General features: G+C 64.9%; 1 protein-coding gene across 5 annotated transcripts; it reads right to left on the bottom strand.

The window, feature by feature from the left end:
* Positions 1 to 3,388: 3,388 nt before the first annotated feature.
* GPR4 (G protein-coupled receptor 4) lies at positions 3,389 to 22,326 on the bottom strand. Of its 5 annotated transcripts, XR_006287254.1 has the most exons (4): positions 20,374 to 20,560; positions 14,964 to 15,042; positions 3,764 to 5,755; positions 3,389 to 3,436 (listed from the first exon to the last, which is right to left on the bottom strand). XR_006287254.1 is itself a non-coding variant. In XM_043534784.1 (3 exons), exon 3 carries the CDS (start codon positions 5,459 to 5,461, stop codon positions 4,358 to 4,360), a length of 1,104 nt encoding a protein of 367 aa, XP_043390719.1. In that variant the 5' UTR covers positions 5,462 to 5,755; positions 14,964 to 15,042; positions 22,080 to 22,326; the 3' UTR covers positions 3,751 to 4,357. The 5 variants fall into 5 exon arrangements, 4 of the variants coding, with proteins under 4 accessions (XP_043390719.1, XP_043390720.1, XP_043390718.1 ...); XM_043534784.1 differs by lacking the exons at positions 3,389 to 3,436; positions 20,374 to 20,560 and adding an exon at positions 22,080 to 22,326 and having other exon boundaries at positions 3,751 to 5,755; XM_043534785.1 differs by lacking the exon at positions 3,389 to 3,436 and having other exon boundaries at positions 3,751 to 5,755; positions 14,889 to 15,042.
* Positions 22,327 to 22,664: the final 338 nt, after the last annotated feature.

Here is a 22,664-nt window from a genome sequence, read left to right as displayed (position 1 = left end):
TTCTTCTGCCCCCCTCTGCCCCATTCTGACAAAGAGGGCTCTGGCCTGGCCCCTGCGCATAGCCGGGGCTGAGTGGCTCACGTGGGGTGAACAGCCCATGACAATGGCTGGGTCCCACTCGGTGGCTGAGCCCCCATCCACTGGTGGGGTAGGGAGCAGCCTCGTGGGGGGGGCCATCGCTGCACCTCCTGCACTAGCTCCTTGGGCTGCTCCAGCGAAGGGAGAACCAGGCAGGATGGCTCACGGGCCTCGTTCAACGTATAAGGCAGTGGAGGGAGGGGATTGGGGTCCAGGGGGTAGAGCAGGGGAGGGCTGGAGGTCGGGACTCCTGGGTTCTCAGTCCCCTCTATGAGAGAGGCCTGAGGGCTGGTAATTGGCGCTGGAGGAGCCAGGACTCCTGGATGGCAGTGGGGTCTAGACAGAATATAGAAATATAGGTTAGAGCACGGGGGCTGAGTGCCAGGACTCCTGGGTTCCCATGCCCAGCTTTGGGAGAGGAGTAGGGTTTAGTGGGGGGGCGCTGGGGGCCAGGACTCTTGTGTGACCTTTGACCTGACTCTCAGAGCCCGGGGCCAGGATGCGAAACCTTGTGGTGCGGGGCTGGTGCCTGGGCACACGGTGCCCCCCTCTCATCCCTTGCAGAGCTGCGTCCTGCCCCTCCAGCATCCATCTGCCTTCCCCGTCGCATTAACGACCCAGCTGCTGGAACCTGGAGCCAGGCGCTGGAGCAGGGTCGGAGCAGGGATCCCCCTGCCCCCACCAGGAGCAGCACCCAGGGCAGATGGGCCAGACCTGCAGCCTCCTTGCTCAGTAACAAACCAGTGTCCAGCCCAGCGCTCCTGAAAGACCCTACAATAACAACCCAGTGGAGGGCTCTCTCAGGGGAGGGCTGAGCAGGTGTGCTGGGGGAGCGCTGCAGAGAGCCACCCCCTGAAATCCCACGAGTGGCCAACCCCGTGGCCTGCCGCACACTCCACTCCGGGGGACATGCGTGGGCACAGCTGCCTCCCCCCCCGCCTAGCCCCTCCCGTTCCCAAGCCCCCTTCCAACCCCAACGCCAGGGATGCTGCCAACTGTGGTGCATTCTGGGAGCTCAGGCCCAGCTCCGCCAAGCTCTTTAGGCTCCCAATTCCCACCGGGCCTCGCCGAGCGGACGCTCCCGGCTGGTGCCCGAAGAGCAGAGCCAGGCCCCCCATTCGCCAGACTGCCTCCGAAATCAGGAGAGCCACAAACCGTTGTGTGTGTGTGTGTGGGGGGGGTCTTTATTCTCCCTGCAGGGCCTGAGCCCCCCAACCTTTCCCAGCTTTTCTCCCCAGCCGGGAGAGCCGGAAACAGCCTGATGCCAGCGTGATCCCTCGCTGGGCCTTGACGAAAGCGCCCGCCCAGTGCCAACGCGAGGTTCCCACGTCTGCTGCCAACATGGGCTTGGCGCTGGCTGGGGCCATGGGGAGACGCCAGCATGGGGCACCGAGAGACGCCTGTGGCAGACTCGAGACCCCTCCTCAGCTTTGTCTCAGATTGCCCTCAGGCCATGGGGACTGCAGTAGCACCAACCCCAAATGGGGCCCCATGGGCCGGGCGCTGCCCAGACACTAAGGGGGAGACAGCCTGGCTCAGGAGAGCTCCCAGGCTGGATGGACACGGGGCAGACTCACAGAAGGGAAGGTCTAAGGTCACCCAGCACATTGGGCCGAGCCAGGCATGGAACCCAGGTGTCCTGGCTCCCCAGGGCAGCTAGAAACCCAGTTCAGGTAGATTGGAGAAGTGCCTGGGTCGACCCTGGCTCTGCCCAGGGAGATTCTGTGCCCACTGAATGCCAACGGGGCAGCTGTTCCCGTCCACATGCTGACTTTTAGCTGTGGGGTTTTGGTGGTAGCAGTGGGATCCCTGGGACAGACTGGGGGACCTTAATGACCCACCTTCGCGCCCAGCTAGCCGAACCTGCAAGGGATTCTGGGAGGTTTGGGGCTTGTGCCCTTTGCTTTGGTTTCTTTATGAGGGAGGAAGAGTCTGAAAGTGTTCAATTAAAACACCACTTTGTTCATCCCTCCACACACCGGCCAGCGCTGCCTGCCCCTGGCATGGCCAGATCTAGCAGCAAAATTGCTCCCTTTGGGGCAGGGACTATTTGCTCCAGAAATGTACAGTGCCTGGCACGTCTGGGCCCTGATCCCCCCACGGAGGCCCCCTATCCTTCAGTGGGGCCCCTCCAGCCTCCCCCCAGGAAATAAATAACCCTAATTAACCATCAGGTCAGCAGCATTGCCTGGCACGGGACAGCCCCATCGGCAAGGATGGGCACCCTCTGCTATCCACGCTGCGGACAGGGCTCCCCGCTAACCCACGGCCTGCCACCTAGGTGCACCTTCAGCCGGCTGCAGTAGTAGGCTCTTTTCTTCTGTGGACCAGCCACACCAGGGGGACTCATCCGTCCCCGAAGAGCCCCCTTGGCAGCAGGGAAGCAGGGCCCAGTTCCTGTAGCTGAGGACGTCTGCCATGCCAGGGTAGTCTCTAGGCTGATCAGCAGCCCTGGTCCGTGCATCGCTGGGCTCTGCATGGTGCCCTCGGCAGTTTCCCTGGGGTGCGTGTTTGGGAGCTCGTCCTGCTGCACAGCAGCGCCCTCACCTGGCTGGCCACAGGGGGCACTGTACCCGTCGGGCGGGCAGCCCCAGCCCCTGCCTCCAGAGCAGGGGTAGGAGAAATCGGCTCTGGGTGGGATGCAGCCAGGCAGGGGCACTAGGAAAAGCCACAGCAGAGCCGGGCACTGCCCAGATGCTTCTGCTCTGCAGTGCCCCATCCCATACCAGCCTGGGCACGGGGGCAGGGGTGGGGCTGAGTCTGGGGTTATTAATGGGAAGGGGCCAGGAGCTTCGCCCTGAAATATGGCGGGACGGCTCCTCTCAATCCCCAGTCACACCCTCCATCCATCCCCAGTCACACACCCCATCCCTCCATCCCCACTCAGACCCTCCATCCATCCACTCCTTCCCAGTCACACCCTCCATCCATCCCCAGTCACACACCCCATCCATCCCCAGTGACACACCCCATTCCTTCATCCCCAGTCACACCCTCCATCCATCCATCCCTCCCCAGTCACATCCTCCAACCTCCCCATCCTGTCACACTCTCCATCCAACCCCACTCACATCCCCAGTCACACCCTCCATCCATCCATCCCTCCATCAATCCCCACTCACACCCTCCAGCCTCCCCAGCTGCAGTGACACCATCCATCCCACCCCATCCATCCCGCCCCATCCCGTCACACCCTCCAACCTCCCCATCCCGTCACATTCTCCATCCAGCCCCAGTCACACCCTCCATCCCGCCCCATCCCCAGTCACACGCTCCATCCATCCATCCCTCCCAGTCACACCCTCCAACCTCCCCATCCCGTCACATTCTCCATCCAGCCCCAGTCACACCCTCCATCCTGCCCCATCCCCAGTCACATGCTCCATCCATCCATCCCTCCCAGTCACACCCTCCAACCTCCCCATCCCATCACATTCTCCATCCAGCCCCAGTCACACCCTCCATCCCACCCCATCCCCAGTCACACCCTCCATCCATCAATCCCGTCACACCCTCCAACCCTCCCCATCCCAGTGACGCCATCCATCCCCAGTCACACTCTCCATCCAGCCCCAGTCACACCCTCCATCCCGCCCCATCCCCAGTCACACCCTCCATCCATCAATCCCCAGTCACGCCATCCAGCCCCAGTCACCCCCTCCAACCCTCCCCATCCCAGTGACACCATCCAGCCCCAGTCACACTCTCCATCCATCCAGCCAGCCCCAGTCACACCCTCCATCTATCCAGTGGCTCTGTCCACCCATCGTTCTTCACAGCCTCTGGGTCAACCCAGCCCTATATATACCCCTCCATCCATTGCTCCAGCCCCCACATATCCATGCCTCCAGCCCCCCCCCCCACCCCTCCATCCATTGCCATACACACCCTGCATCATCCATCCCTATACACACACCTCTGTCAATCTGTCTATCCCCATACAGTCATCCATCGCCAAACATCCGTTTGTATCATCCCTCCATCCTCCCCCCCCCCCACCTCTCTGTCTGTCCATCTGTCTACCCTGACACTCATCTAGCCTGCCCAGGACCTAGCCGTAATTCGGCCATTCCCCCTTTCTCACGTGCCTGCAGCACCCAGGTGTCCGGCAGTCCTGGCAGAGCCCCCGTCAGGCCAAGCAGCCCCCTCCCGCGCCGTCCCCCCGGGGCCTCACTGGGCATGGCCGTACCGCACTGGGCCCCTGCATTATTATCATTAAGAACAATACTGTATTTACATCTCGTTTGCATCCAGGGCCGTGGTGCTGACTGGGGAGCGCTCACGGGTTGAAAGTCAAGATCTTCATCTGCAGCTCCTCGTCGGGTGGGCCCAGGGGGGGCGGGGGCGGGGGCGGGGGCTGGGGGAGCGTGGGGAGCCGGCAGAAGCTGCTCTTCTTGGAGGAGAGCGGGGTGTCCAGGGTGAGCGAGGCAGTGGCCATCTCCTGGGGCTTGGAGCTGGTGAGGAAGCGCAGCAGGGTGGACAGGGCCTTGGCCACGTCGCTGCGGGCCCCCTCGTTGACGAAGCAGTACAGGATGGGGTCGGCCACGCAGTTGAGGCTGGTGAAGGCCAGCGAGCTGTGGTAGGCCACGAAGACCTTCTCCTCGAAGCTGCAATCGCAGGGCTTGCTGAGGTAGACGGCGCTGCGGGAGAGCAGGATGACATGGTAGGGGGCGAAGCAGAAGAGGAGGATGGCGATGAGGCTGAGGGCCAGCCGCTTGATCTTGGCTTTCTCCTGCTGCTCGGTGGAGACGTTGCCACGCACGGCCCGCAGGATGCCCTGGTAGGAGAAGAGCATGAGCACCCAGGGGAAGAGGAAGCCGATGAAGACCCGGTAGAGGTTCATCCAGGCCACCCACTCCTCCATGGGGTACTTCTCGAAGCAGAAGGTGTGGTTGTAACGGTCGTGGAAGAGCTCGTTGTGGAAGAGCGGGGCCGAGTTGGCCCCGATCTCGATGGCCCAGACCACGGCACTCACCGCCACGGCCGTCTTGACCCGGCGCACCTTGGCGAAGCGCAGCGGGTGGGCCACGGCCAGGTAGCGGTCCACGGAGATGCAGCACAGGAAGGCGATGCTGATGTAGATGTTGGTGTAGAAGACGAAGCCGAAGAGCTTGCAGGACTCCTGCCCGTGGATCCAGTTGTCGTAGTGCAGGAAGTAGTCGATCCACAGGGGCAGGGTGGCGATGTAGAGCAGGTCGGCCACGGACAGGTTGAGCAGGTAGATGCCCAGCTCATTGTGCTGCCGGACCTGCAGGTAGGCGGCCCACAGGGCCATGCAGTTGGTGGGCAGCCCCATGGTGATGACCATGATGTACAGCGTGGGGGGGAAGAGGTGGTCGATCTTGGAATCCACGTTGCAGCTCACCAGGGTGGTGTTGCACATTCTCAGTGCCAGCGGGTCCCCGGCGTGGAGAGTCCGGCGGGCGTGGGGGGGCTCCGCTCAGAGCAGGGGCTGCAATTCCCACAGGACCAAGCGGATCGTCCTGCAGGGGTGGCACTGGGGCAGGGTCTCCATAGCCCCAGGCTGGGCCCTGCTGTGGGGCCCCCTCACCCCAACCCCATCCGCCCTCCTCAGAGAAGCAGCCCTGGGTGCTCGTGGGAGGTCTAGCTGGCAGGGATGATCCAGGGGGTCAGAGGAGCTGCCTGCCCCACGGGTGGGGAGCCTGGGACACAGCTCCTGGGAAAGGAGGAGAGAGAGATAGGGGGAGTACCAACCAGGGCATGTGCAGCCCCACATAGCCCCAGCCAGCTCCCCATGGCCCCTCACTCAACACCCCCTGCCAAGCCCCCCAGGGGATCCTGTCTGCAGCCCCCCACATGACCCCCCAGCCAGCTTCCTGGCCCCCCCAGACCCCCTGCCCCCAGCCACCCCCCCACATGACCCCCTAACCATCACCAGCTGCCCACATCCTCCCCTCATAGGGCCTTACTCCAGCTCCCCACCCCCTGTCAATGACCCCCGATAGCCCCCTGACCAGCCATCCCCAGCGGGTTCCAGACCCTGACCAGGAAGCGAGGGTCAGGCTGCACTGTGCCCCATGCCCGAGGGTCCCCACCCCTACCAGCCCTCCTGTGCATGGGAGAGGTCACCCTGCCCCGCTCTGGGAAATGCCTCACCCCCACTCTGGCAGCCCTGACCCCCCAGGCTGGGGGTTCCCAGGTCACGCGTGATTCTGCCTGGTAATTGGCATGTGCCCCGCACTAATCACTGCCTGCCCACCCCTCACCCCCCAGATCTACCTGGGAGTCTCTGAGCAGATCCCCTACCCGCTATCCCACAGCCAACCCCCAGGGTCGTCCCCTGCACTGCACTGGTATGGCTACCCCACAGGCAGACACTTAAGACCCTACAATAACAAACCAGCACCATGTCCAGCATTCCTGAGAGACCCTATAATAATAGATCAGTGCAGAGCCCAGTGCTCCTGAGAGACCCTACAATAACAGACCAGCACAGAGCCCAGCAGTCCTGAGAGACTCAACAATAACGGACCAGCACAGAGTCCAGCTGTGATGAAGTGGGAATTTTGTAATATTTTATGAAGCCTCTGTGTGCCTCAGTTTCCCTATAGCTGCACTGTTACCTAGTTGGGGTAGGGGGGAGTGGGGAGGGTGTGGAGGTCTGTTGGCTCCCTGGGCAGGCTAAAACCCAGGTCTGAGCGGCACCCAGCTGGCTGGGACTACATGGGCCTTAATCCCCATGTCAGTGGAGAATCCATGAAGACAATGGCAAACCCAGTCACCGGGACTTTGACACCTTGCAACTGACCACCAGGGTTGGCCCCTCTTGGTGGGATGCTGGCCGGGTTTGCCCAGCTGGGGGACACTGGACTGGGGCGGGGAGGGGTGAAGTGTGGGCTGCAGGAAGCAGCCGGGGGCACACACCTGAATTGGACCGGGGCGGGCAAAGGGCCAGGGTTCTGGGCTGGCCCCTTGCTCCCCAAGTCTGTACGACTCTCCCCCAGGGCCTGACTCAGTGGGTCTTGCTGAGCGGAGCTCACAAAGGGAAGCAGGGGGCTGGCGGCCCAGGGGTCCAGCCTAGAGAGGCCATGAAGCCGTGGGGCCTGCCCCGGAGGAAGAGTGAGACCCCCAGGGGCTCTGGTGCACTGATGGGGCTTCCCAGAGACTGTTCCAAAGCTGGACCATAGCCCCGACCCTGTGGATCCACGAGACCAGCGCTTCCGAGAGACCCAACAATAACAGACCAGTGTGGAGCCCAGCGCCCCTGAGAGACCCTACAATAACAGAGCAGCACGGAGCCCAGCGCTCCTGAGAGACCCTACAATAACAAACCATAGCAGAGCCCAGCACTCGTGGGACACCCGACCATAACCAATCAGCACTCCCAAGAGACCTTACAATAACAGAGCAGCATGGAGCCCAGCGCTCGTGGAAGACCCTACAATAACAAAGCTGAGCCCTGCCTAGCACTGCAGGGCCCCAGCCTCAGAGCCACTCTCCATTCGGAAGCAGATCTGTGGTGGAGCCCTCCCGGGTTTATTTACACAAGCAGGAATGCAGCGACGTCCAGGGCTCAGGCTGCAACCGGCCCCCTTGGCCCACTGCCCATTCACACACAGCCTGGGAGCGAGCGTGGCAGGACGGTCCCATGGGTCAGCGTGACCCGGCTGCCAGGGTGGGAGGCCGGCCAGTCGCCAGCCCCCTGGCTGTGCTGGGAGCGCACCCCCGCAGGGCAGGCTGGATGGCGCAGCAGCCCCAGCATGGCACCCGCTCGCCGGGCCCACAAGCCGGGCTGCTGCCACATGGCACTAGCGGGTCTGGGCCTGTCCCGTGTCCCAGCTGTGGTCGGGGCCAGGCCGGAGGCCAGTCGCTCTCGGGGCTGGGGGCGTCCCGTGAGCCATGGAGGGGAAACTGAGGCAGGGAAGGGGCACTGGGGCAGGTGATGGCAAGCCCACGCCGGGGCCAAACAGAGGGGCAGGGCTGGGGCCGGGCACGACTCAAACGTCTGCCCCCCCTGGCTGTGGCGCCTCCCCGCTCCTCCTTTCTCCTCAGTGGCCTGGCAGCTAATGACCTGATCACTGCACGGGATCCCGGAGCGTGGCTGGGGCCGGGGATCCGAGCCAGATCCTCACCCGCCAGCCAACCTCCCCCTGCCCCCCAGCCAGACCCCCTCCCAGACCCCCCTAAACCCTCAGCCAGCTGCCTCTGCCCCCCAGCCAGCGCCCTCTCTGACCCTGCCATACCCCCTCAACCCTACAGCCAGACCCCCTGCCCTGCACCAGACCCCCCAAATCCTCAGCCAGATGCCCCTGCCCCCACTAGCCTGATCCCCCCACCCCATAGTTTGCCTCCAGCCAGATCTCCCTAAATCCACAGCTAGATTCCCCCCTACCCCACGAAACCTCCCAGCTAGCCCCCTGTCCCTCACCAGAACCCCTCACCCCTGCCAACCCCTGTGTCCCACCAGCTCCTCCTCCCCCCAAGCCACCTTCCAGACAGACCCCCAGCTTGAGTCCCCCCCGCCCCTGCCAGTTCCACCCCCAAGCCAACACCACCTCTCACCCAGTAACATCAGCAACCCCAGCTTCCCTCCCCCTCCACCAGCCAGCGTCCTCCCCCCAGCCGGGCTCTCCCTGCCCACAGCTCCCCCTTACTGTGGGGGAGGGGGGGGGAGCCACCGGGACTGATCAGGTGCAGCTTGTGTGGCTGCTGGAGGAAAACCGGAACCACTGGCCATGGGCACGAGCATCTTTAGCATGGATTAGCTGGGCGCAGTGTGGGGCTGCCCTGCCAATGGCTTCCTGCCTCCCCGGGGCCCTGGCACCCCCCGGGCACCCCGACACCCCCACCCTGCTCCAGATCCCCCTCCGCTGGCACCTGACTGCGCCTTGGGTGGGGGCACCCCGCGAGGGAGCAGCACCAGCACCAGCCAGAAACCAGGAGCCATGTCACCACAGCACATCCGACTGACAGGACAGTGCCGGGGCAGAGTCAAGGGTGGGGGGGGCATGAAGGGGCAGAGTCAAGGGGTGACAGGGAGAGGAGTGAAGGGGGCAGAGTTAAGAGTGGGATGGAGCGGGGAGAAGGGGCAGATAAGGTCAGTTGGGGAAGGTGCCAGCTGCCAGGGGGCAGAGTTAAGGGTGGAACCAGGGGGGCAAAGGGGCAGAAGTAAGGGTGGAGTAGGAAGGGCAAAGTTAAGGTTGGCTGGGGATGGTGCCCAGGGCAGAGTTAAGGCTGCAAAGAGCTCTGCTGGGAGGCTCCGGCTTGTGCCTGTTCAGAATCAAGGCAGGAGAAGGAGTTAATGGAGGGGGAAGTGAATTTCACCCGAGGGTGGGGCCAGGGGCTGAGCTGGGAGGGGCGATGGCTGGAAGCTGGGGCGGGGGGGAGGCTGGAGGCCAGGAGTCAGGAGGGGCAATAGATGGGAGCTGAGAGGGGATGGGGCTTCAGGCTGTGGACTAGGCCAGGGAGCTGGGGGGTGATGGCTGGAGAATGAGGGGTGTTGATGAGGGCCAGGAGGCTGGGGCCGGAGCTGGCTGGAAGTGGGTGGGGGGGGAGGGGGCTGGGGAGTGGTGGGTGGAGGCTGGGAGCCAGGGGGCCAGGCAGGGTGGGGGCCGGCTGGAGGGTGATGGCTGGGAGCAGGGGCTGGGGCCAAGAGGCTGAAGGGTGATGGCTGGGGGCAGGGGCTGGGGGCCAGGAGGCTGGAGGGTGGTGGCCGGGGGCCAGGAGGGCGGGGCTGGCTGAGGCCAAGCGCAAGGGGCCCCGTGGCGCTGGCTGGGCCGGCAGCCACGGGCAGGTGAGCGCGACCTTTCCAGGCCCCTAATCCACTAATCCCCCCGGCCGGCCCGGAACGCCCCTGCCGGGCGCCAAAGGGCAAAGGCAAGCGAGCCAGCGGCCACGTGAGACGAGATGCCAGGGCCCAGCGCAGCCCCAACGGGACCCCCTGGCCCCAGAGCGCCAGTGCCGGGCCCAATCCCACTGGAGCTCCCCCAACGGGGCCCTATCCTGCCAGAGCCCTGCATCCTCCCCATGGGGCCCGATCCCGCCGGAGCCCCCCGCAACATGGCCCAATCCTGCCAGAGCCTCGTATCCCTCCCCCCTGAGGGACCTGATCCCACCAGAGTCCTACATCCTCCCCATAGGGCCCAATCCTGCCAGAGTCCCCCCCCAACGGGGCCCAATCCTGCCAGAGCCTAGTACCCCGCCCCAGAGAGGCCTGATCCACCAGAGCCTCGCACCCACCGCAATGGGGGCTGATCCCACCAGAGCCCGCAACGCAAACAGGGCCTAATCCTGCAAGAGCCTCGCACCCCCCCCAGCAGGGCCCGATCCCACCAGAGCCCCCCCAGCGGGGCCCGATCCCACCAGAGCCCTGCATCCTCCCCAAGGGGCCCAATCCCACCGGAGCCCCCCCCAACATGGCCCAATCCTGCCAGAGCCTAGTACCCCCCCAGAGGGGCCCGATCCTGCCAGAGCCCCCCCATCCCCCCCAACAGGGCCTGATCCTGTCAGAACCTCGTACCCCCCCCCACAGCGGGGCCTGATCCCACCAGAGCCCCCCCAATGGGGCCCAATCCTGCCAGAGCCCCGGATCCCCCCCCCAACAGGGCCTGATCCTGCCAGAGCCCCACACACCCCCAGCAGGGCCCAATCCCGCCAGAGCCCCTCGCCACCCCCCCATCCTAACAACAGCCCTGATGGTTCTGTCCTGGCTCCTCTCCAAGGGCCCGGCAGCCCCGGGCCGCTCCCTGGGGTGGGTAACAGCCCACTACTGCTGCCAGCTGGCAGCTCCTCGGTGCCAGGTTCTATCCCCACCCAGGGTTGATAGAATAAAAATTAGTGGCAAGACCTGGCTCCTTTGGCTGGGGCTAAGGACAGAGAGCTCATGTCTGAGAGCATCTGCACTGAGGGGGGTGGGGGGGCACAAGCCAATGGACCTGGCTTGGCTGGGAAGGGGAAATTCCCCTCCTCATAGCATGGAGTGACCGGAGGGTGAAGACTGGTGGGGATCAGGGGTCAGCAGCACCAGAGTGAGGGGAAGGGGTGGTTCCATCTGTCCCTGCCCCCAGTCCCAGCCCTCTTATTGCCAACCAAGGCCAGACCCAGTTCCCTGGCAATGGGCGCTTTATTTGCATCGCAATTCATGCCTGATTAGATAGCGCCATCTCCGCACATGCTGTACCTTTGATCCCGGTTACTGGCTGTGGGGCTGGGCTGCGGGGCCTTTCCTCCCATTGTTTGGGGCCTTGCGGTAGGGCAGGCTGGGATCTTGGCCAGGCTGGCCTCCTCCAGCGGGGGATCTTAGAGTACCCAAATTCAGGCAGGGGGGCAGCGTCCTTCTCCACACATCACAGATGGGGAAACTGAGGCACTGATTGGCAGGAAGGTATCCACATCAAGTGAGTGGGTGATAGAGCTGGGTTAGAAACCAGGAGTCATGGCTCCCAAACTCCTGTGGCATAAAGCAAGCAGGGGGGTTAAAGTGAGTGGTTAGAGCTGGGGGGTCTGGGAGTCAGGACTTCTGGGTTCTAGTCCCAGCTCAGGGAGGAGAGGGGCACCCAGTGGGTTGGGGTGTCTCTAAAAGGACCTGGTGATTGGGCCTCAGGGAAGCTGCTGGTCAGATCCCAATAAAAACACCGAATTTTTACCGAAACAAAGGAGAATGCTTCACCCCTCACCCACTGGCCGGAGCAGGTGCCCCCCGGGCTCCATCCCTGGGCTCAGGCCCTGGTGCCAGCTGGGCTGTTAGCAGTAACAATCCCCCATCTCATGGCCAGACCCCCCTAGGGGCTGCAGCCCCAACGCCACTAACAAGGGTTGTAAAGGGGGGTTGGGGATAGAACGCGGATATCCAGATACAGAGGCCTCCCAGGAGGGCTGGGGGCCCTGGGCACAAGAGCAATGAAGGGGATATCCCACAATGCACCTGGCCTGCCCCCTCACGAAGGGACAAGGGAATATCCCACAATGCACCTGGCTCATCGCCACATGAAGGGAGGAGGGAATATCTTATAATGCACCTGGCCCCCCCCCAACGAGGGAATGGCCCACAATGCACCTGGCCTGCCCCCACACAAGGGGAGGAGGGAATGGCCCACAGTGCACTTGGCCTGCCCCAGGCAGACAGCTCCCGAGGGGTGGATTGGCCATGGGGCCAGTGAGGCCCATGGTTTGGCTCTGGGCTGACTGGAGGAGATGGGGAGCCCTGACCCATTTCTGAGGAGGGACCGCATCTTGGGGCTAGGACGCCTGGGTCCTGATGCCCCCACCTGGGCATTGGGGGCAGCCCTGTGGGACGAAGGGGGACCCTGCTGGGTGGGAGACTCCCTGGGAACATTGCCAGGGACACCTGGGGCGAAGGCAGGGGGTGCCCTTGGGTTGAGCTAGGGGCCGACATGTACCTTCTGCCCTTGACCCCAGCGGCCCGGCTTAGGCCTGGCCAGTGGGGTGGGAAGCTGTGGGATGCAGGGCTTGGCCAGTGGAGGCTGTAGGACGGGGAACCGCAGGGCTGGGGGCTCTGGTCTGGCCGCACCCTTTTCCAGCCCCCAGCCCTGCGGAGGAGGGGGTAACTGAGCTGCTGCTCCAGAATTCTGGTTCTCCCCCCACCCCCGACCGCCGCCTTCCTTGGAGATTTTGGGACTTTCCAGGGTTGGGAGGAAACTGGCCACTTGTCCACTTCCTTCCCAGTCAGACCCATCCCGCCACCCCACTGCCCAACCCCCCACTCCCCCGGCTGCCTGACACCCCCCACCACCCGAGTGTCCAACATCCCCCCACTCCCCCGGCTGCCTGACACTCCCCACCCCCCCGGTGTCCAATATCCTCCCACTCCCCCGGCTGCCCGACACTCCCCACCCCCCACTACCCAACACCCCCCCACTCCATCAGCTGCCTGACACTCCCCACCCACCAGTGTCCAACACCCCCCCACTCCTCCGGCTGCCTGACACTCCCCACCCGCCAGTGTCCAACAACCCCCCCACTCCCCCGGCTGCCCGACACTCCCCACCCCCCAGTACCCAACACCCCCCCTCCATCAGCTGCCTGACACTCCCCACCCACCAGTGTCCAACACCCCCCCACTCCCCTGGCTGCCCGACACTCCCCACCCCCCAGTACCCAACACCTCACCACTCCGCCGGCTGCCCGACACTCCTCACCAGCCAGTGTCCAACACCCCCCCACTCCCCCAGCTGCCCGACACTCCCCACCCCCCAGTACCCAACATCCCCCCACTCCCCTGGCTGCCCGACACTCCCCACCCGCCAGTGTCCAACACCCCCCCACTCCCCCGGCTGCCTGACTCTCACCCCACCCCACTGCCCAACACCCCCCCCACACACACCCCTGGCTGCCTGACTCTCACCCCACCCCCCATTGCCAAACCCCCCCCCCAACACACACACACCCGGCTGCCTGACGCTCCCCACCCCCCTTCACCTCCCCGCTGCCTGACATTCCCTGCCCCTCAGCAGCCCGACACCTCCCCTCCTCCCCCCCCACACAGCTGATGGTAGAAGGGAGGTGGCTGAGCACTGGGGAGCATTGAGGGGGGCCCTGGCTGGCTCTGCCCCTTCTCAGGTCACCCAGAGGAAGCAGGAAGCTGGCGGCTCTGGGCTGGGCTAGCCAGGAAGCTGCTTGAGGATGGAAGCCTCTGGGCTCCCAGGACGAGCCAGAACTTGCGGCCCCCGCTCTGCCCCCCAGGCCTGCTCTCCAGCTGGGGACCGCCTGCCCCATTGCTCCAGCGAAAGCGCTAACCCAGGCCTGCCCCACCCGCAGGAGCCCAGGAATTCGTCCCTCCAGAGACTTGGCTGGATGGACTCTGCCCAGTCCAGCCCCACAGGCCAAGTGGCCTGGAACACAGAGAGTGGAAGGGACGTAACCGAAGTCTATGGGGAGTCGTTCGGAGCCATTGGAATGGAACCCAGGAGTCCTGGCTCCCAGGACCGAGCAATCCCCACTACACCCCACTCTCTTCTCAGAACTGGGGGTAGAACCGAAAAGTCCTGGCTCCCAGCCCCCTGCTCTGACCACTAGACCCCACTCCCCTCTCAGAGCTGGGGATAGAACCCAGGAGTCCCGGCTCCCAGCCCCCAGCAATACCCAGTAAGCCCCGTTCCCCTCCCCGAGCTGGAGCCTGGCGGGGCCGAGCAGCGCTGTGTGAGCCAGGTGAGGCCGGAGCTGTGGTGTGTTAGTGATGCCGGCAGAGCCTCGTTACTGTGTAACCAGCTGGCGAGCGGCGCCGGGCTGGGGAAGGGGGGCTGGGCCCACCCGACACCTGGGGCCATATCCTGGTCACTGTGGGCCCCTCCCCATCATGCAGCACGTTGGGCCCCGTCTCCCCACCATTTCATGAGATCCAGCGGGCAGCGCATTGGCATGGCCAGAGAGGGCCCAGTGCCATGCCCGGGAGCGGGCCCAGGGACCTGCCCCACAGCTTCCAGGGGGCCCTTTCCTTCGGATGAAACCAGGGGCACGACGGCTCAGCCGGGAGCTGTGGCTGGGCCAGTGCGACTGTATGATGCCCCTCACTTCCGACCCACAGCCCCCTGCTAACCCAGCCCTGGGCTCCCCGCAACCCAGCCAGCGCCCCTCACTCCCGACCCACAGCCCCCGGCTGGCCCAGCCCTGGGATCCTCCCAACCCAGCCAGCGCCCCTGACTCCCGACCCGCAGCCCCCTGCTAACCCAGCCCTGACCCCCTCCCTACCTCTGCTAGCGCCCCTCACTCCCGACCCACAGCCCCCAGCTGGCCCAGCCCTGGGCTCCCCCCAACCCAGCCAGTGCCCCTCACTCCTGACCCGCAGCCCCACTGGTATTTGTGCCAGTACCATTGAGCAGAGCTAACATTACCCTGCCCCGAGCGCAGCGTCCCGGAGCCCGAAGTGTGTGGGGAAGGAAGGGGGGGCCCCTGCCCCGTGGGCTCACCCGGAGGGTCCTGCCGACTGGCCTGTCAGTGGGGCCACAAGGTCCCAAGGGAGGCGGGATGGTGCGAGGACGAGGGACGCTGCCGGACACAGAGAGAGAGAGACAGTGGATGAGATCCTGGGGGGCATCACCCCAGGGTAGGGGGCTCCTGTCCTCAGCCCCCCACCAGCGGGCCCCCAAGGCCATCCCCGGTAGGTTTCAGCGCCCTGAGGGTGGGGGCCCAGAGGCAGGCAGCGTGTCCAGCCCCAGCCCCCCTTTCCCTCCCTCAGGGCTCCTCTGTCTGCCCATTACCAGCTGCAATGACATTAGCCCAGCCCAGGGCCCGCTGCCCACCTGCTGCCCACGCAGATGGGCCTGAGGGAGAGACACTCCCTCCCCAGCCCCCTGATTGCCCCCCTCAGCCACCCCCTCCTCATGCCAGCCCACCTTCCCAGCCCCTTCCACAGCCCCTCATTCCCCGGACAGCCACCTCCTCCCCATGCCAACTCACCCTCCCAGCCCCCTATCTGCCTGCACGGCCACCCCTTCCCCAGCCCCCCATATACCACACAGCCCCCCCGCCCTCCAGCCCCCTCATCCCCCACACGGCCACCCCCTCCCCATGCCAACTCACCCTCCCAGCCCCCTCCCCAGCCCCATATCTCCCCACGGCCACCCCTTCCCCAGCCCCCCATATACCACACATCGACTCCCCGCCCCAACCCCCCCAGCCCCCCCACAGCTACCCCCGACCTAACCCCCCAGCCAACCCCAGCCAGCCAGACCCACCCTGTCACACACACACCCCACGGGCATGAACTGGGCCTCTGCTGGTATCCCCAGCACCTGAGTCCCCCTCCTGCCCTCTGGCGGTGAGGACTGGGGTCCCACCCCCTTCTCCTCTGAGCATGCAAGCAGTCCCAGGCGTGAAGGGGTTAAAGTGTCCCCCCAGCCTGGCCCAGCCGGGACCAGCCCCCCAGCTGGTGCACTTGCGGCAGCCTGTACTCGCAGCCCAATTCGATTACCCCAGTGCGGGGCTATTTATAACCTGCTTGCCCGTCTGCGCGGCCGGATGTGCCAGGGTCTCGCGCTGCAGCCCAGCTGGGCCCCGGCGGCCACGCACCAGGACAGAGCCGCACCAGCCTGTCCTTGGAGTCTGGGCAGGGGAGCTTGCGGCTATGCCAGGCCTGGCCTCTGCCAGCAGGGGGCGCTGTGGGGAGTGGGGCAGGAGTTGGCTTGCGGGGAGCCCCCAGCTATCCCAGTCCCTGCATGAGGCTATCGCAGGGGACTCTCAGGGATCACTTTCCGGAAGCTGGGAGGCAAGAGATGGGGGTGGGCAGATCAACTCCAATTGTGCCAAACTATCTAGTCTCCTGCTGTGACCCCTCCCCACACGGGTGCCCCTCAATCCCGACACACAGCCCCCCGCCATCGCAACCTGACCCGCCCAGCTCTGCTCCAGGCAGAGGGCAGCAGGGCTGGGTGCTACCCGCACGATGGGCCTCATTGCCACGGGCCAACCGCTGCCCTGCAAAAACCACGCAAGAGTCTCGGCGTGTCAGCCCAAGCCCAGCGGGCGGCCCACGACTGTAAACTTGGCTCCTAGCCCTGCCCCAGCTCCGCCGGCCAGGAGCACGGGTGTGTGCGGGGAGGAACCAGGGAGACTGGCATCGGGGGTGCTCTAGGAATGGCTCTAGTGGTCCTTCCACAGCTATCCCACAATGCCTTGGGGCCCATGCTGCACCCCACAGCTATCCCACAATGCCCTGGGGCCCGTGCCACACTCCACAATGCCCTGGGGCCCATGCCACTCCCCACAATGCCCTGAGGCCCGTGCAGCTCCCCACTGCTATCCCACAATGCCCTGGGGCCTGTGCCACACCCCACTAGGCCCTGGGGCCCGTGCCGCACCCCACTGCTATCCCACAATGCCCTGGGGCCTGTGCGAAATCATCTGCACCCCAGTGCTGTTGAGAGCGAAGCTGGGAATTGCGGGATAGCTTCCAAGAGTGCATTGCTGCCAACCTGGCCCTGTGCCCCAGGAGCGCCTTGGCCCCTCCCCTGCCTGCCGGGAGGGGGAGCCGTGGGGCTGGCAGCAGGGCCCTGGCCGGGGACAGGACAACCCCCTTGGGGGGATTCCAGCCAATGCCCAGGCTCCGAGGCCTGGCCGCTCAGCCGCGGCTGGCACCCTAGGGGTTAATATTCCCCAGGGGGCAGTTTGTCTCAGGCGACGTCACCGTGGGCAGTTCTGGGTCAGCCCTGACCATGCCCCACAATGGGGATGAAGGGCCGAGACCAGCCAGGCCCCCGACAGACCCCAACGGCCCAGGCCCTGTGCCCAGATGTCATCCCAGCCCCTTGGGCGACCAACCCCTGCTCTGACCAGCCCCTGGCAGCGGGATTATGGGGAGAGGTGGGGGCTACGGGTGCTGCCTCTGAACAGCCACCGGGCAGGCAGTGCCCAGGAACTGGGTCTTGGGGGGGCTGGCAGAGCTCCCAGCATGGGGGAGGGTTAGGGGTCAGAGCCCAGGGACTGGCAGAGCTTTCTGCAAGGGGCTGGAGGTCAGAGCCCAGGGGCTGAGGCTGCAGGGAGGGACTGGCAGAGCTCCCTGAAGGGGCTGGGGGTCAGAGGCTGGCAGTGGGGCTGGCAGTGCTCCCTGCAAGGGCCGGGGGTCAGAGCCTGAGGTCGGGGGGGGGGGGGGGCTGGCAGAGCTCCCTGAAGGGGCTGGGGGTCAGAGCCCAGAGGCTGGGGGGTTTGGGGCTACCAGAGCTCCCTGCGGGGGCTGGGAGTCAGAGCCTGAGGTGGGGTTTGGGGGCAGCTAGCTTCTCCCGAACCCCCCAGGTGCTGGGTCACTGCCCCCTGGCACCAACGTCGGCAGAGACAAGTCCTGGGGTCTGCGCTGGCAGGGAGGGGAACCCTGGCAATGGGACCTGAGCCCAGGGTCCCCTCCCAACCAGAGTCCATCCTGGGTCCTGTTCCCAGCCATGTCCCTGGCTCTGTGGGCTGGGGCCAGCCCCTGCCCCTCGGCTTGGTGCCTCAGTTTCCCCCAATGACCCAGATACTCCTCCCTGCTGGGAATGTGCTGGGAATGTGGCTGGAGGGGTGGGGTCTGGCACCAGGATTCCTGCAGGCTGCAGAGGTGGCCTGGGAAATAGGGCAGGGCCCCTCCTCTGGGGGCCAGGGGCCTAGAGTGAGGGGTCATGTCCTGCCAGCCCTCATCCCTTCGCCCCTCCATAGGGGCTGGATACAGCCGTCACAGCTCGTCCTACCTTCCCGGCACCCCGAGGAGCCGGGTTTGGGCTACTTCCAGCCCCCGCCGGGCAGGGCCCATCTTGGCCGTGTCTGGGCAGCGCCTGGTGGGAAAGGCACTTGGGCAGGGCTGGGGCCCCTGGTGTGCCAGCAGCACAGAGAATTAATGGCTCAAGCCTGGGCACCCCCTGCAGCTGCCGCTCCGAAATCTCCTCTCTGGCCTGTCACACAGACATGGCACCTGCCCATCCCGCCCGCAGCATTGGCCAACACCCCTCAATCCTCAGCGGGACCCCCCTGCCCCAAACCTGGCCAGGGCCCCTCCACGCCAAACCCAGCTGCGGGGTGAGCCAAGAGCAGCCCGGGAACAGCCACGTTTTCACTCACTTTGCACTCATATTTGGGGCCAGGCCCCCAGCGCCCCCAACCCCTGCTGTGCCTCCAGTGCCTGCAATGCCCCCAGCCCCCCCAACCCATTGGGAAACTTCGGCCCCAGGTGAAAGCACCCTAGCTCCAATTTATCCCAGTCACCGGTCCAGCACCACCTGCCCAGGCTGCGCCCAGCTCTGGGGAGGGCTCCCAAATTCACTGTTTATTTCCAGTGTCCAAGGCGACCCGGCTTTGGCCGCTTGCTGGGAGCCCCAGCCCAGGTCTCCGTGTGGGGGTGCTGGGCTCCTCTGCTGCTTCGCGCAGTGAGTGACGCCCTCCCCCAGCATCGCCCCTATGCTGCCCTTGGGGCCTGGCACATGTGCTAGGGGCTGTCAGTGCCTCCTTGGTTCCTGTCCTGTGCACCCCTCCCGGCCCCTTGTCTCCCCTGCAGAGCTGAGTCAAGTTACAACCCACGTCCCCCAGCTCCTGCCCTGTCCACACCTGACCCCCCTCGCTCCACGCTAGTACCTGCCGGGGGGCAGGCCAGTGCAGGAGGGAGCCCAGCCATGGATGCCTGCTCTGAGTGCCGGCGTTATAGTGCGGCACGGCCACCGTCGCTGGGCGAGCTGCAGAGAACTCCGCAGGGAGAACTCTGGGCCCCACACACCAAGGCTTTGGCGCCAGGACTCCGGTGCCAGGCCCCTGGCAGAGCTGGCCGTTTGTCATGGCACACGGGCCAGGACCCAGTGTTGTTCCCTGTCTGGGGCTCAACACAAAAACTGGCCTCATTTCCCTGCGGCCCCTCAGGCCAGAGCCCGCTGGGGATGTCTGCGGGGGTGGGATCCTGGGCGTGGCTGCCTACCGCCCAGCGCGGGCGCTCGCCCTGCAGCGGGCAGCACTCTCAGATGGTGCCACTGCTCCTCCCCACCCGGCCTTACACCCTGTGACCGCCCCCAGTGAGACCCCGACTCGACCTGCCAGCTGCCTCCCAACCCCTCCCGCTCTTCTGAATGGCTCCACCCAAACTCATACCAGCTACATGGGGCAGGACAGCTCCCACCCCATCACTGCAAGTGCCCCGCAGCCGCTGCTACCCCAGCCCTGGGCTCCCCCCATCTCTGCCAGTGCCCCTCACTCCCGACCTGCAGACCCTGCTACCCCAGCCCTAGGCTCCCCCTATCACTGCCAGTGCCCCTTACTCCCGGGGAGAAGTGGCCCAGGCATCGGGGTCACCTGACCAGCAGGGGGCGATGCTGCCCCAAACCTGACTCCGAGCCTTTAGCCCGACAGGTTCTGGGAGGGGTTAAACTGGCAGAGGACTGAGCCATGGGGCAACCCCCAGAGCCCAGGAGGGGACACCCTGCCCAGCCCCACCAACTCCCTTCCCAAAGTGGCGGGTTCTGCCCTATTCAGGAGCCAAGAAGGACACCTGCCTCAGGGGAGATGGACTGATGGGTGGGGGCATGAAAGGGGCAGGTGAGAGCATGGGGGTATCCTGAGGGGCAGGGGGAGCAGGGGTACCCTGAAGGGAGGGGATCTCCTGGGGGCAGGAGGGGGGCACAGAGCGGGAGGAGGACAGGGGGGACTTTGCCCTCCCAGGACAATTCCCCAACTCCCTGCCCCCCGGCCATCCCCACACGGTGCAGGGCTATGATCTCTCCTGAACCCAATGTCTTGACACCCCTTTCTCCCCCCATGCCCACACCCGGGCACCCCCAGCCCCACATGTCAGCACCCCCACCCTGTGCCCCCCTCCTGGGCACCCTCAGCCCCACATGTCAGCGCCCCCATCAGCCCGTGACGTGGTCTCACCGTGCAGGACTCCCAGGACAGAGGGTCACCGGGGGGTGGGGCGCAGGGGGCAGGGTCCGTAACCCCCAGCTGGGCCGTCTCCGCCTGGTGCCATGGGGCCCCTCGTGCCAGCCCAGCCCCTCGCCCTCCGTGGGTCAATCCTGGGGCAGCAGCGGGTCCGGGCGGCGTCCAGAGGCGCCGGCTCCGCGCGACTGAAGGACCCAGGGAGGGAGCCGCAGCCTCAGCCCGGCCCCGCCGGCGGGTTAACCCCTGCGCTGCCGGACCCCCCCCCCCCGCGGGTGAACCCCTGAGCTACCGGCTCCCCCCCCCCCCGCCGGGTGAACCCCTGTACTGCCGGATCCCCCCCCCCCCGCCGGCGGGTGAACCCCTGAGCTACCGGCTTCCCCCCCCCAACCCGGCGGGTTAACCCCTGTACTGCCGGATCCGCCCCTCCACCGCAGCCAGCGGGTGAACCCCTGCGCTGCCGGACAACTCCCCCCCGGCGGGTTAACCCCTTTACTGCCGGATCCCCCCCCCGCAGCCGGCGGGTGAACCCCTGTACTGCCAGACAACTCCCCCCCCGCCGGCGGGTGAACCCCTGTACTGCCGGATCCCCCCCCCCGCCGGCGGGTGAACCCCTGAGCTACCGGCTCCCCCCCCCCGGCGGGTGAACCCCTGTACTGCCGGATCCCCCCCCCCGGCGGGTGAACCCCTGAGCTACCGGCTCCCCCCCCCCCGGCGGGTTAACCCCTGTACTGCCGGATCCCCCCCCCCCCCCCCGCAGCCGGCGGGTGAACCCCTGCGCTGCCGGACAACTCCCCCCCGGCGGGTTAACCCCTGTACTGCCGGATCCCCCCCGCAGCCGGCGGGTGAACCCCTGAGCTACCGGCTCCCCCCCCCGGCGGGTGAACCCCTGTACTGCCGGATCCCCCCCCCCCCCCTCGCAGCCGGCGGGTGAACCCCTGCGCTGCCGGATCCCCCCCACCCCGCAGCCGGCGGGTGAACCCCTGTACTGCCGGACAACTCCCCCCACCCCCCGGGGGGTGAACCCCCGCGCTGCCGGATCCCCCCCCCCCCTCGGCCGGCGGGTTAACCCCTGCGCTACTGGCCTCACAAGCAGGTTAACCCGTGAACTGCCGATCCCCCGCCAGCAGGCTAACCCCGTCTCTGCCAGCCTCCCTCCAGCGGGTTAACCCCTTCACTGCTGGACTCCCCGTGAGCCGGGTTAACCCGTGTTGCCGAGCTCGCCAACAAGTGGGTTAACTCCTGCAGCGTCAGCCCCTGATGAGCAGTGTGAACCCCTGCAGCGCCGCCCCCACCCCCCCGTGAGCGGGTTTAACCCCTTCAGCACAAGCATGGCGAGGAAACGTGATTAACCCCTTCAGCACCAGACTCCCAACAAGCGGGGTTAACCATTTCACTGTCAGCCTCCCCAGCGAGTGGTGTTAACCTCTTCACTGCCAGCCTTCCCGAACGAGGTTAACCCCTGCAATGCCAAACTCCCAGCGCCAGCAGGATCAACCTCCTTCACAGCCAGCCTCCCCGAGTAAGCAAGTGGATTTAACTCCTGGAGTGCCTCTCCAGCGAGCCAGGTTAACTACTTCCATACCAGCTTCCCTGGTCTGGACCAGGGTTATCCTTTTCTGTGCCAGCCTCCCCAATTTGAAGTGATCTAACCCATGTGGTGACAGCTTCCTGTGCCAATGAGTAATTTAAATAGCACTTACTAAAGTTAGAAAGTTTTACATCAGCAAGTCTGGATATCATCCAAGAGTTGAAGAAGAGTTGGCTGAGGAGCCTGCTGGGCCATTAATGTGGATTTTCAATATGTCTTGGAGCACTGGGGAAGTTCCAGGTGACCGGAAGAAAGTGAATCTTGTGCCAATATTTAAAAAGGGCAAGTGAGATGACCTGGGTAGTTATTGGTTTGTCAGCCTGACACTGATCCCAGGCAAGATAATGGAGCAGCTGATCCAGGATCCTATTAATAAAGAATAAAAGGAAGGTGATGTAATTAATACCAATCAACATGGATCATGGATCCTGTCAAGCTAATCTGATATCTTTTTTAAAAACAAAATCACAAGTTTGACTGACAAAGGTAACAGTGTTGATGTCATATCCTTAGATGTCAGTAAGGCATCTGGCAGTTTGATTAAAAAACTAGAACAATATAAAATGAACATGGGGACCATTAAATGGCTTAAACCCAGGCTAACCGACAGGCCTCAAAATGTAACTGTAAATGGGGAATTGTCACTTAGCAGGTGGGTATCAAGTGGGGTCCTGTTCTTGGCCCTAAGCTATTTAAC

Source organism: Chelonia mydas, chromosome 23 (assembly GCF_015237465.2).
Source record: "Chelonia mydas isolate rCheMyd1 chromosome 23, rCheMyd1.pri.v2, whole genome shotgun sequence".
Taxonomy (NCBI): Eukaryota; Metazoa; Chordata; order Testudines; family Cheloniidae; genus Chelonia; species Chelonia mydas.
This window is presented reverse-complemented; position numbering and strand designations above follow the sequence as displayed.

Excerpts from the sequence above, each read along its gene's own strand:
- GPR4 (XM_043534784.1), bottom strand. The coding sequence starts at position 5,461 with ATGTGCAACACCACCCTGGTGAGCTGCAACGTGGATTCCAAGATCGAC.